At 48.0% G+C, this 13984-nt stretch overlaps 4 protein-coding genes across 4 annotated transcripts; 3 read left to right on the forward strand and 1 right to left on the reverse strand.

Annotated features, from left to right (window-relative positions):
* Positions 1-194: 194 nt before the first annotated feature.
* On the forward strand, positions 195-1527 carry FIBRA_06783 (uncharacterized protein; the record flags this gene model as incomplete). The annotated part of the gene is made up of 8 exons (XM_012328494.1): positions 195-211; positions 271-286; positions 354-446; positions 648-814; positions 874-1011; positions 1066-1246; positions 1296-1389; positions 1457-1527. The coding sequence occupies 8 exons, from the start codon at positions 195-197 to the stop codon at positions 1525-1527; spliced, it is 777 nt and encodes a 258-aa protein (XP_012183884.1).
* A 1279-nt stretch (positions 1528-2806) lies between these two features.
* Positions 2807-5001, forward strand: FIBRA_06784 (uncharacterized protein; the record flags this gene model as incomplete). Its single annotated transcript, XM_012328495.1, has 13 exons — positions 2807-2987; positions 3041-3170; positions 3226-3417; positions 3468-3616; positions 3667-3782; positions 3836-3956; positions 4011-4024; positions 4089-4255; positions 4305-4327; positions 4378-4459; positions 4530-4658; positions 4722-4865; positions 4917-5001. 13 exons carry the CDS (start codon positions 2807-2809, stop codon positions 4999-5001), a joined length of 1533 nt encoding a protein of 510 aa, XP_012183885.1.
* Positions 5002-5722: 721 nt separating this feature from the next.
* FIBRA_06785 (uncharacterized protein) lies at positions 5723-10400 on the forward strand (the record flags this gene model as incomplete). Its single annotated transcript, XM_012328496.1, has 20 exons — positions 5723-5917; positions 5974-6022; positions 6079-6415; positions 6462-6693; positions 6745-7227; positions 7283-7401; positions 7458-7685; positions 7735-8098; positions 8150-8559; positions 8616-8631; positions 8671-8792; positions 8848-9081; positions 9129-9382; positions 9452-9546; positions 9621-9694; positions 9751-9791; positions 9847-9921; positions 9982-10076; positions 10130-10222; positions 10278-10400. 20 exons carry the CDS (start codon positions 5723-5725, stop codon positions 10398-10400), a joined length of 3639 nt encoding a protein of 1212 aa, XP_012183886.1.
* A 653-nt stretch (positions 10401-11053) lies between these two features.
* Positions 11054-13905, reverse strand: FIBRA_06786 (uncharacterized protein; the record flags this gene model as incomplete). The annotated part of the gene is made up of 11 exons (XM_012328497.1): positions 11054-11421; positions 11470-11609; positions 11671-12022; positions 12075-12148; positions 12201-12373; positions 12424-12509; positions 12568-12750; positions 12804-13019; positions 13075-13348; positions 13410-13746; positions 13805-13905. The coding sequence occupies 11 exons, from the start codon at positions 13903-13905 to the stop codon at positions 11054-11056; spliced, it is 2304 nt and encodes a 767-aa protein (XP_012183887.1).
* Positions 13906-13984: the final 79 nt, after the last annotated feature.

Raw genomic sequence — 13984 nt, forward strand, 5'->3', positions numbered from 1 at the left:
GCAGCATAACTGACGGTATAGGCACCGCTGCTCCCAGTAAGACTGGCAGCGACGCCGACAGCCGTTCGTCCTGAGGAGAATGCCATATTTGGTCCGTGCGAACTGCTTGATCTAACTGCATAGTAGGATGCAGCCACCGCGCTTCTAGGGTTCGTGCCACCGCCCAAATCTACGTCGCTCCGCAAGAATCCCTAATGGCCGCCTCAACAACGTATGTACCGTCTCTAACACTCTAGCGTAATGTATTTGACGGTGCTGCCTACTGATCAGCGTCCCGACTGTCACGGTGAGCACACGTTCCACCATTCGTGCAACCTTACAAGTGGTCTGACCTTGCGTTTACGCGTGAACAGGACATCGAAGTCCCGGAGACACTCCTCAAGAAACGTAAGCAAAACGAACAAGTACACAAAGAGCGTCTCGAAAAAGCGGCTGCGCGTCGACAGGTTTGTCTCCTTTTCGTATTATGCATAGGTCGCCCTTGGCTTGTTATGATGCATATTATTTATTTCTGGCTAGTGGAGGCATTGTTCTGCACCATGTTGCTCGAAACATACCATCTTTCGGGACTGATTTCTTTCATAGTCTATATACTATTTTCTCATAGTTGCTGTGTGATATACCCAACTAACCATGTTCTTATTCAGGCGGCGAAGAAGCAGCGCAAGGTCATCTTCAAGCGTGCCGAGGCCTATGTCAAGGAATACCTTTCTCGGGAGAAGGAAGAGATTCGCTTGAAGCGTGCCGCACGCGCAGCTGGTGACTTCTATGTCCCAGCACAGGCGAAGGTGTACTTTGTCATTCGTATTCGGGGGTCAGCTTGCTGGTTTCTCTTTAATGCAGCGTAATGTACTGACTATGTCCATGCTTTAGTATCAACGAGATTGCGCCTAAGCCCCGTAAAATCTTACAGCTCCTTCGTTTACTGCAAATCAACAATGGTGTGTTCGTGAAGGTGACGAAGGCGACTGAACAGATGCTCCGACTCGTGGAGCCTTATGTCGCTTATGGGTGTGTTTCTCCAACTCATAGCTGGTATCTAATTCTGATGGATAAACTTCATAGCGAACCCAATCTCAAATCAGTTCGTGAGTTGATCTACAAGCGCGGATACGGAAAAGTCAACAAGCAACGGATTCCTTTGACAAACAACGCCGTCATTGAGGAAGCGCTGGTTAAGTACAACATTTTGTCGGTGGAGGATCTTGTGCACGAGATTTTCACTGCGGGCCCCAACTTCAAGCAGGTTAGTAAATACTTGTATCATTCGACATGTCTCTTGATGTTGGCGATAGGCATCAAACTTCTTGTGGCCATTCAAGCTGTCCAACCCCACTGGTGGTTGGAGGACACGCAAATTCAAGCACTTCATCCAGGGAGGCGACTTCGGTAACCGGGAGGAGAACATCAACAAGCTGATTCGGCAAATGAACTGAATGTATTGTTGGCTGGGCAGTTGGTTCATACTATGTGCGGCGAGCGGCTGCGCGGGAGGAGCATCTATGCATACGCTCGAATTACTGGTGACCATGTTTCTCGCTGTATGCTATTATCGCTATGAACACCATTCCTTGCGAGAATGATCATGCGCTCTCACGAATCGGTGTGGTCAGTTGGTTGTAGACAGTAAGCACACTATGAAGTTAACGGAACACGAATGCTATGCGATTTTTGTGAAATTGTTCAAGTTGTCAATGGAAGTGGTTTGAAGCCACCCAACGGGGTCATCATGACATGCTATGCCATGCAGTCGTTCCATATCAAGTAGTGATCGACGGTGGACGCTAGCTTTCCGTTACTCCTTCCAGTGACTTCGTTCTATCGCTGAGTGTTTTCGTTTTTTTGGAGGTGCCTACCACGATGTCCCGCATCAAGCAATTGCTAATCCTGGAGGAATCCGGATTATTCAGCGGGAATATTCACCCCGCGTGCACTCCTCCGGGAACACCCTAGCTAGATGCACCACCGTGTCAGTGAGCGGCTGAATGCGGGGGTGTAATGCTTTCCTCCCGAGACGCCCTTTTTTCGAATGTGAGTTCACAGTCTAGCTGTATGCGCCGTATTGTCATGTTATCCCATTGTCGCAATCAGTGGTGTTCGGAGGTCGAAGCGTCGTGTGCGATGCAACTTCCAGGCCAAGTAAGCCGCAATCGTTCGAAAGTGGAATCCGTCCCCGGGAGTGAGACTCTGAGAGTTGCGTCGGGAGTGTCTCCAAAGGGTGGGGCCCTCCACATATTGGCATTCAAGGGTCAAATGTTTCGGACCCGATGCATATGGCTCTCTTCGAGTAGGCATTGATATTGGCCCAGTACGGGCCACATTTCTACGCATCGTGTATTTTTTCCCACAGGAAGTCGGACATCATCCGCGTTACGTCACAGTGACGGAAAGTCCTCCATATGCTCGTTCGTAGGCATACCGTCTGCGGGGCGCGCTAGGTTGGCTTCCGTCTTCCACTGGGGTGCGTTTTCGCTTGTTGTGTAGTTTCTCTCACGAAATAGAACACGTGTACAAGTGAGCATCCAAAATAGCACCCGTAACCCAACTGCCAATACTTGAAGACGAAGGGCAACGCTGCGATGCATTTATGTTCTCCTGGCAGTGACAGCACCACGGGCCGGCACCATTGAGTACAGGTGCTATCGCCTAGACACTGTCAGGCCCCATTGACAAGCGGGCCCAATTCATAGCTCGCTTTCTAGCGCAGTTATGTAGTTCCTGCGGTGCCTTACAATCACCGAACGGCGAGGGTGATATAAATGAGGATAGTCGTGTCGATCTTTGCACCCCCCACCTGCTGCCCCGTATGGATACACAATTAGCCCTCATTATTGTCGCCGCGACACTCGCTTTCCGTTCAATTTGGATTCGCTGGCATAAGCATAGTAGACCACCAGGCCCTAGGTCTCTGCCGGTCCTGGGTAGCGTCCTTCAACTTCCATTGACTTATCAGCAGAAGACGTTCGCCGAGTGGGGCAAATACTACGGTAGGTATTATGAAGTCTATGTATATTTCGCGCTTATTTGCAGTGTAATTCAGGGGCACTCATTTTCGCCGAGATGTTCCATAAGCCGCTTATTGTTATCAACTCCTTGAAAGTCGCACAGGAACTTCTCGACAAGAAAGGCTCTATATACTCTGACCGGCCTCGATCGCGTTTCCTAGAACTGTGCGTCTTGGAATGGCATTATGAGAGAAGCACTAATGGGTCGAACGGTGATTAGTGTTGGATGGGACCTCAATTTTGCGTTTTTGAATTATGGAGACGAATGGCGGAGGCAGAGAAAATGGTTCCAGGCCGCATTTCAGACACAGCATGCACTGGAGAGTTACTATACTATCCAGCGACGGGAGGTACAGAGACTGCTCTATGGATTGATTGAGGAGCCGGCAGAATATGTCTCACTGATAAAGCAGTAGGCAATTTTCTCAATCTTTCATGAACTATTCTTATTATCCACGATAGATTCACCGCAGCTTTAGTCATTGACATTGGATATGGTCATACCATAACGTCCATAGAAGACCCGTACGTCGAAATGTCGGATAAAGCATTGCTGGGAGTCATCGAGGCAGGAAACTTATCTTCGAGCCTGGTTGACTTCTTTCCTATCTGTTAGTATCACCTGTTTGCTCGTCCCACTGTGTTTAATACTCCTGCACAGTGCAGTATCTTCCCGCGTGGATGCCTGGTATCTCATTCAAGCGAAGCGCCCTCAGAACACGTGAGTACGTGAAAGAAATGCTCGATGTCCCTTTTGAGGAATTGCAAGCGAATATTGTGCGTGAATTGGAGTTCATTTAATATGCCATGACTGACATGGAATTCCAAAGGCATCCCGTGGTGCAAAACCATCGTTTGTCGGCAGCTTACTCGAGGAAGCATCCAGGCATGGTGATCCGACGCCTGAAGATATTGTTCATATCAAGAACGCTGGGAGTGTACTGTATGCAGGTGCGTCCTGAGATTATATATATAAACTATCTTGAATGCTTATTAACGAAACAGCTGGGACCGATACTGTGGGTCTCCCATTCAAATTGCTAGCCAACCATCATCTGAAGCTCAAGCGCTCTATGCCTCCAGACAATGACCACCTTGCTGACTTTCTTTTTGGCAATGGTGACTAATCCCGATGTTTTTCGTAAAGCTCAGGAGGAAATAGATAGAGTCATTGGAGATGCTCGCCTGCCCGATCTACATGACAGAGGCACGCTACCTTATCTGGATTGCATTCTCAAAGAATTGTTTCGGTGAGTAAATCTATGCACGGAGCATTGGTCTTGAACTGATCGGACACAGATGGAATCCACCTCTACCCTTGTGTAAGTACTGATTTTCTGCCCATGCAGACACACTTATGCTAGTGTTCTAGGCCTTCCTCACCGCCTCAAGAAAGATGACGACTACCTTGGATATAGTATCCCGGGAGACTCCCTAGTATTGCCAAATCTATGGTAAGTTACGTCATTCTTCCTGGATTTACACCTCCACCTCTCTGGCATCAAATTGAATCTGATCACTCAGGGCTATGGGTCGTGATCCTGATGTATATAATTCACCGGAAAGCTTTTGTCCGGAGCGATTTGAAGGTTTGGATGCACAAACAGCAGATGCGATAGATCCACGCAAGTTCACATTCGGGTTTGGTAGACGGTATGATTCTGTTGTCACAAGTGTATACGCCGTCTGTTCACTTCCTGCCTCCATTGCCTACAGGGTGTGCCCTGGACGTCAATTTGCGGAGTCTAGCATATGGCTGGCGGCAGCAAACATATTGGCTACGATGGATATTGGGAAGGCACGCGACTCGAAGGGTGCAGAGATCGCGGTTGAACCCGCCTTCATTTCGGGCGCGGCTAGGTAAGATGCAGTCAGCATGCAGAAGCAATCGATATTGATACCGGAAGCCAGCCATCCAAAGCCCTTCAAATGCGACATTCGCGCGAGGTCTCAAAAAGCCCAAAATCTTATTGCTCAGGTAGTGACAGCTCACTAGGGACTATGAATATCTCAAGGAATGCTTCACGATCCACATTGTATCCAGCGTGCACTTTGCTTACGAGGTTTTATGGCAACGCTAATTACAGATTGGATGGCCTCTTGAAAGTCGGAAATTTGTAACAGAAGTTTCTAGATCGGTCTTAGAGTCTGCGGTGATATCCTTAGATTTCTACGTTTCTGACACGAATCCTCAGTGCTCTGTGGTAGCTGCATCGTTGCATCGTTGCGTCAACAGAGTAGTTTTGTATCCAGACGTGTCGACGAGTTTGTGACAACTGCTACTGGGTCTTTGTTTTCTGCTGAGCCGGTGGGCGACGCGAATTTGAAGAGTGGTCGTGCCAAAATTGACAAGTCAGCGGGAATAGTTACTCCAAACCCTCCAGATGCCAACCTGAAAGCTTGGCCCCGAAAGCGGAGAAAATCATTGACCGATGCCTAAAGCTTATATCGACACATATGCACGGAGCATAATGTTTGTCACGTTGAATGGCAATTCTAATTGTCTTTCTTGGACGAGAAATGCTGTGATCGTAGAAAATATGAGTTACTAGTTGCCCAATCGCAGTGATTCAGACAAGCGTCGACGCGTCTACTGCCAGGCGCCTGCGCGACGCGTCGAGTATGACCGCGTCAGGCGCTGGCGGGAATCCTTCAGACGCGTTCCTCTGAGTCCATCGTGTCATATTTGTCGATCCTGCAGAGGGCTGCACTTAGCAATGTCGCGCAGACGGCGTCCAACCGCATACGAAGTTTCTTTTGGAGAAGAAGATCCACAGCAATCTATTCCTGCTGAGGATCTATCTAGCAGGCTCGCCTCAAGCTCCATCGCGACGGGCGAGAGACATGCGCGCAGTTTTAGTTCACTCGGACGCAGCGGGCTGAAGAGAAAGGAATATGAATTAAGTTCATTGGTTCGTGATCGTCCCCCTTACAGTGTGTTTTGCTCTTCAAAAACTGCCCGTCGTAGTCAGGAAAGGCTCCGAAGCGGTCTAGACTGGACGTCCGAACTGCCCCAAGTGAGTCTGATGTGAACGCCGGGAAGCATTTGCTGAAATTGTTATCATTCGGGAAGAAATACGCTATCAAAAAGATCCCAATGACATTGTGGAATGTAAAGACATGATCATTAGGGGAGAAACTTCAGACAATCGAGCTCTGGATTCTGAGGACGTACCTGTGCGGATGCTCTCAGACTTTTGTATCTTTGATTCCCGTGACTACCAGCTCCTGTCCCTAAACCTATTGGATGATGAGGGTAGCACACACAAGTTAGCTGCTGCTGGATGTGTGGAACCTGTGTTTGCGGATGAAGAAGATGCGGGACAGGAAGATGACCTTCAAGTTCCTTCCCTGCGACTTCGAACAACTGAAATTTTCAGATTTGCCATTGATTACGCGAAGATGGACGAGTACGTTCTCGGTTACACTGATGAAAGTTGATCATATTCAATCTAGTAGTCCTGTCTATATACAGACTCAGTACGGGTGGTATATTCTTAAGGCGCCATCCTCTCCCTATCGGCTTCAATTTGAGAATTTCTACCGGCCTCACAGAGTTACGCAAGTTTTCATTTCTGCCGCAAGGGAGAATCCGGAATGGACAGCCGAGAACTTTTATTCTACTTATGATGGAATGTGGGATCGTTTCTTACAGTGCCGACTCCGTAAGCGAGATTTTGAGGCCACCGTAGGCACTATCCTTTGACTATATTTTGGGACTACTGCTAACTGGATATAGATGCCGTTCATCCGAAACATCCTCAAAGATCTGTATGAATTAGATGTTTCTGTCGCTCCCACTACGCTGGTTGAATGGGTTCGTAACTCTCGGACACCGTCATTGCTTCCCAGCCGGACACCTGGACCGCATGCCCCTTGCAACCTCCGGCACCCAACATTGGCGCGCTATAGTCCATCAAAAAATCTTGATCTTGCAGTTCTACGAACTGAGAATCAGATTCGAACTCATGTGACACCACTTATAGATCGGCTCGCATTAGGGCTGTTTCAAGAGCATTTACAAGTGGTAGGTGCAAAAGAGCCTAACTCTCGCAATATGCAGCAAATTGAGAAACAAGATCGGATTTGGCTTCTGAGGCTTGTTGGCAAATGGCTAGATGCCCTGTCCGGAAATCGAAATCCTCGAATTCAATTTCCCCCGAACGAGCAGCTCCGCGATGAGTTCTGGAGGTCTGTAGTTATTGATGGTTGTACGTATGCTGTGAGTTTTAGCAATGAGATCTCTTTGGAGAACGTACTGAGCTGATACCTGATAGGTTGGAGACGTCGTGTTAATTCCCGCAGGTAATGACCCCGAGAGACGTCGTGAGGCTCCTACCCCACCAACAAATTTGAGGGATATCAGCGATACTGCGACGGTCTCCGACTACTTCTGGTCTGTTTTTCATACGCGCTCGTGCATGTGTGAGATTGTTGCTCACCAAAATGTAGGTTCGGGAAGATAATCTTCATCGACCAGAGGCGCAAAAAGGTTCACTGTCAGTGGATGGAACATGCTTCGAAGACCATGCTTGAGGAGATTGGTGATCCCCAGGAGTTATTCCTGTGTGGGACTTGCACAAAGCCCAACGTCGACCTTCACGATATCCTCGATAAAGCCACTGTCTGTTGGAACTCGCGGAGAAATAACAATCTTGCTCCATCGGAGTTCTATTGTAGGTAAGACGTAGTGGTCGGGTTAGTTATCCAATTCTGACATCTGCTTTAGCTTCTTTTATGATGAGCCCAACGCTCTGTATAGGGACCTCGATGATCCAAATTCGATCGCTGCGTTAGCCTCCGAACCTCCTGAGAACTGTCCTGTTTGCCTCCTCAGTGAACAACGGGAGCATGAGCGCGTAGGCCAGCTCATTGAAGACGGCGTTGCTTATGGCGGCTTGAATTATCATGTTCACGACTTTGCCCTTCTTCGTGCTGAGAATGATGTAGATTCTGCGGACATCGTTCAAATCTTGGATGTTCGGTTCAGTACACGCGCCAGATCCGCCCACTTGGCTGTTATGTCTGTAAGAATGCTTGGTCGGATCGGTGATATCATGCACATCTGTCCTCATGGTATTATCAAAGACGAGGTACGTTATCTATGCTCATATATGGGAAATGCCGCGTACTCAGCAAACCAGCAACACCTATTTCTGACAGATGAAGAGATACATGATGTACCTGTGACACGGCTCGTCAATCGATGCTATGTCCTTCATCCAGATAGTGCCCGCTCACCAGGAATTGACGAATGGCTCTCTCTCTCTCCATCGCACATGTACGCCCGTTTTCATTTTCCGACACGGACACCGAGCAACTGGTCGGAGCGAAAGAGGCTCAAGTATTGGGACGTTTTCATCTGTCCTAAATGCATCAAGGATGACAATGAACAAGTCGCCAATTTAAGACAGTTCCTTAGTCCATCCAACCAACTCAAAGCGTTTGATCCATTTGGTGGAGTAGGGGCATTTGGTTTAGGTATGGAGGAATCGGGCTGTGTCAAGATGGTTCATGCGGTGGAAATCTCACCAAGCGCGGCGAGAACACTGCAGTATGCGTCTTAATTCTCGCATATATTGGAGGAACTCACGGGTCTGTATTCAACAGGAATAATAGCCCTAATGTAAAAGTGCATAATCAGTGTTCTAATATTGTCCTGCAGTACGCAATTAAGACGCACGCCGGGCATCAAGTTGAAGCGCCAGAGACTATTTCAAGACGAGGACAACTTCCTGATCCGCCCAAACCTGGTCAAATTGACTGCATTGTCGCTGGTTTTCCTTGGTATGCCGTCGCCGTGCTTAATTGCCCGCAAATATCATAAATTTTTCGATCACAGCCAGCCGCATTCGCGCCTGAATATGTTTCAACGAGCAAATGACCGGAAGAGTCATTTGATACTCAATCTACTGTCCTGGATCGACTTCTTGCGCCCTAAATACTGCTTTCTGGAGAACGTCCGTGGTTTTTTAAGTTATAGTTTGAATGCTACGCAAGCCGGTCGTTACCGAGTAGAAGGTGGTATAGCTATGGGCGGCCTCAAGTTTGTGATTCATGCCCTTTTAGCGATGAAGTATGTTCTCGGTGGTGCAATAGGTGTTGTCATCTTATCCCACTCAGTTACCAGGTCAGGATGGGCCTTCTACAGGCAGCCCACTATGGGACTCCCCAAACTCGTGTGCGCTTTTTCCTCATCGCCGCTCGTCACTCGTACCTGCTTCCATCTATGCCTCAACCCACGCACAGTTTTCCTGTGAAGGATGCTCTCGCTCTAAAACTTACCAACGGTGGTATGGCCTTACCAGTCCTTACTGGGAGTGGGTTAGCGCCTTTCAAATACATTTCTATCGATGATGCTATCTCGGATCTGCCCCGTTTTCACTGGTGGTTTTCATTCTCTGTTATGTATTGACATTGATTTAATGAGAAACGTTGCCCAACAGGAGAAATCCCGAAAGCATTTCTCGCGGCAGGCATCGGCGGCGTGGTTCGGATCTATCTGAACAGTCCGATAGTGGTGATGAACCAGAGCTTATATGTGATTCTACAAAAGCTTTCTGCGGTTTCTCGGGGCCCACTGATTATCATCATGAACCACGGACTAAATTCCAGAAGAAGTGCCGGGAGAAGGGAACGAGAGACCTGCAACATTTCACAAGAGTATTGCCAGATAAAGTCATACAAAGGTACGTACTTGATTATGTATCGCAGAACTGAAACTAGTACTGACATAACTGTGCAGGGTTGTTGAAATCCCTTTGGAGGCTAGGGCGGATTACACAAGTTAGTTTGCCCTGGTTGTGTTGAAGTATTGTAGTGACTAATGTTTTTCAAATAGGGCTGAGAGAGGAGCTATGGGAGTGGCAGTTCTCAAATCCCACGTCAGCGGTGGCAAGAGATGGTTTTCGTGCAGGTACGATTCCATCAATCAGTTTCCAACAAACTTCACTTTGAGTATGATCTATTCAATCAGGCTTGTATGGTCGTTTGGACAAGAACGAGTGGTTCCAGACGACAGTCACTAACGTAGAGCCAACTGCGAAGCAATCAAGGGTCTTAAATCCTTACGTATGTATTTTTTCTTAAAATTGATCCCTCAACTTTAAGGCTGTATGATCTAGTGCAAACGCGTTGTCACGGTCCGCGAACTTGCACGATCTCAGGGATTTCCCGATCATTTTGTTTTCTATGCGGAAAATAGCGATGTCAAGACGGTGATCGCTTCGTCCATCGTGTCGCATTCAAGTCTACTAACCTGTGGTTGGGCAGATGCATCGTCAGATTGGAAATGCAGTACCTTGGCCAGTTGGAGCGGCTTTGGGGCGTGAATTAAGAGATGCTGCATTGACGAAATGGCTTACAGACAGACAAGAAGCAACAGTGATTGACTAATGTAAGCGCTAGGTACCATACATCGACGTTTCTTTCCCGAGTCTTTGGACACACTTGCGGCACTCATCTCTGAGACTAGATTTATTAAATTATGTAGCACCCATTTTCGCGCATCATAGTAGTACGGAGATATAGCATACAACATCGGTTCACTACTCCTTCGAGGGTGATATGACAACCCAAACTATCCCTTGAGAGCATGATAGGAGCACATTCGTTAGCGAGAACAAGATACACGATCCGACATTTATGAAGGCCTCATCCACGATCCACCGCACAAACAGCTCGTTTCGAATCTTCTGTCCCATATCTGCCATCGCACGGAACGATCCTTCCGCCTATCGATTATACCAACCTCTGATTTGTAGCCACACCGCAGGCATGCTACATAAGGCGTGTCTCGCGTAAGGAGACTTTTGGAAACGACATCTCTCTCTCTAGTTTTTATATTCTGTTCCGTGAACGATAATCGTGATACCCCATCCACGAGATCGTCCGGCTTGAGAAAAAGTCGAGGCCGATCTATCACCCCAGCGCGCAGCACTTGGGATATTGCCATGGGTAAACGTGCGGCTAGGGGCGGTAAGGGGCAACATGCTGCCAAACTCCTTTGAACATCGATTTCTAATTTTCTCAAACGAATCAGAAAGATTCTACAGGACAACTTCACGACTCTTACCTTCCAGAGATCTGAGATCCTGCATAACCTCATCGAGGGCATGATTCAGCTGACTCAGATGTACTCCAGAACAGCTGAAGACATCCAGGAGAACATCTTTCGCTATCTGCGCATTTTCACCTTTCGCTGGGGTAACAGCAATAAAATCGCGGAACCGTTTGACATGTGCTAGTAGAGACAGCACTTTTTGGAGGGCGTAAGGATGGACTAAATGCATAAAGAGCGGAGATGCGGTTGCTGTTGACACAATAGGCTCGTGGCCAAAGAGGACACACTCCTTTAAAAGATCCTCCATGAATTCAACGAACCAGCTGGACATGCCGACAAGTCGCCAAACGGCATCTGGCCGAGTCAGGTATGATATTTTAACACTGCACAGGAAAAACTCACCAAGATCATACCCTTTGACTATCTGACATGCTTCGAACGCGCTACAGCATGCCGAGAACGAACAGATGTCATGAGCTACCTTCCAACGCGCTATGAGATTTTCTCGGTCTGCGTCGCTGACGTCGCGTCGAGATTTCAACCTGTGAGGTTGCATATTTCGTCATGAGAATGACGTCATTCAAAAAAAAAATCGAGACATACAGATATATCTCAGAAGCAATACCAATCACTTCCTCGTTCCAATGTTCGGATGGTCGATGAGCGTTAAGAAGCGACAAAACACATTGCAGCACCTCTACAACTATGTCAATAGAAGTATCATGTTTAGTCAATACGTGTATAACATCGGAAGGTGAATTTCTTGACAGAAGAGCAGCAGTCATGCAACATGAGAGATCTTTGACGTTGACGGCTTGCACAACCGTCCGGGAAGATGAATTTGAGTGAAAAGGCTGTGGTAGGGAATGGATCGACACGTGAGAAGTCATCAGCGCAAACGACGGAATGCTGCATAGTAGGCGTAAGTTTGGCGAATACGACAATCCAGCAGGAACTGCGCAGTTGGTTATAAACCATCTGGAATGAATTTCATTAAATTGGATCACCTTCACGGCTTGCACCTGAAACATTGCAGATGATTGGAACTTCCTCCCAATTATCGTCAGGCAACAAATCAGGCCTTACCGACGAACAATCAACAGCAAAATTCTAGGTGACACTCTGACACTCACAACTTCAAAACTAGGATCTGACCCATAGAAACCCCCACCGTCGTACGCTTTCTGGGCTGTGCTACTCCATTCAAATCTAAGAGTCCCACGAGCAATCCATGCCTTGATGGCGATGGGTGCACAAACGCAAGAACCTTGTCGACAAACGGTCGATCGCCTTTCTGTTCTGCATACTGATCACGAGCTAAGCGTATCATCTAGTGGTAAATCATTTATCACAGACCCATGTCGAACTGCCACTGCTGGTCAGTGGAGACTCTTTTCTTGCAAACGAAAACAGCGCCAGTCGAGATTTTGGTACTGAAGAATCTGAAACAATAGTTTACGCATGAATTGTCATGTCTCTTTAGGAGCTAATGCAACTCACAATCGCCAAAATCAAGTATACTCACTACCAAGAACGGCCCAGTCTTGCCAGCTTTCAGACTTATATTGCTCGTCTCAGGATGACTGGGAGGAGAAGACCCAATCATGGGAAGAGAAATAAATGTGAGATCGGCGATATTCTGACTGACACCAGAAATGGGACGAATAGGTCGTGTGATCACTCCTGTAACAATTCACGTCGATAATCGTGTAGCCACTCAGAGCACTCAAACGCACCCGTTACATTGGCTTTCATGACAAGATTCACTTCACAGAGGTGGATGATGGACTCATCACCCCAGGAGTCCCACTCTGGCGAGAAGGGCCCTTCTGATATTGATCCGAGCTGGGACATGTTGAGAGGCAGATCTAGATCCATGGACGGATACGGTTCATGATTGGCATCCTGCGAAGGAAGGATGCGCGAGCGCATGGCCACTAGGACAGACGACTCTACGAGAGTACGGACGATCAAGAAGGTATTCACGGGGGGAAATAATGAAAATACCATTGTAGCTCATACAAATAGCAGCCTTCACGCACACGCTTCTGCCCCCGAGCCCTGTGGCAGAATCGTCCAGCGCAGGCGGTTCGCTTTCTGTCGTCTTGCTTGCTTGCAGCAAGGGGGCTCGCAATATCTTCAAAGACGGTACATGTGGAGGTAATTGGCATATATTGACATGGTGGTCTTGAGTGACCAGAAGGAGAATTGCACTGGCAGGAGGAATCATCGGGCCGCGTGGCGGCAGACGCACGAAAGCATTTGAATCCAAGGCGACCCACTATGTAACGCATTGCATCAGTATAGCAGCGTCGTGTTTCGGTCACTACGTCTTGACTAACCTCTCTTTGCGAGGATGTCCAATCCACGACCACAGGACTAGTTCCAGGAGCAAAACTCCACCATTCCTGAACCCTCCAACTTGCAAGTTCTGCCTCTCTATGCCACAAGCATCCAATGCCATCAACGTCTCGTCCGGGATAGTATGCAAAAAGCCAGTCATCCGCGGGCGAAACAGACACAATAGGTGGGGGCTCGTAAGAAGCGGGAGAAGCCTGGACGGGTGTGGGAGATGGCAAGACAAATTGTCTTTGAGATGAAGGAAAGTGATGCGCGAGAATCAGAGGGTCGGTCGGGTGGACGGTGAAGATTATGGACGACTTGGACCATACAAGAGGTCTAGACAAATCTTCTTGTTGTCAGTGAAATCCTGCGAGAATGTACATTGTTTACTGACCTGCGTGTGCCCTCAAGGGAGTGAGGTATATCCCACCAGCCGAGCTGCCAATGCGTATCGTCCCGGGCCTTTCCTTTGGACGGCAATCTCTGATCCTGCATAGTGCAGAACTATACCCAAATGTGACGCTGAAGGGGCTTCAGTCATACACAGGCAAAGGTAGCGAATACGAGAGACAGC

The sequence above is a fragment of the Fibroporia radiculosa genome (assembly GCF_000313525.1).
Source record: "Fibroporia radiculosa TFFH 294 genomic supercontigs, scaffold8592, whole genome shotgun sequence".
NCBI lineage: Eukaryota > Fungi > Basidiomycota > Agaricomycetes > Polyporales > Fibroporiaceae > Fibroporia > Fibroporia radiculosa.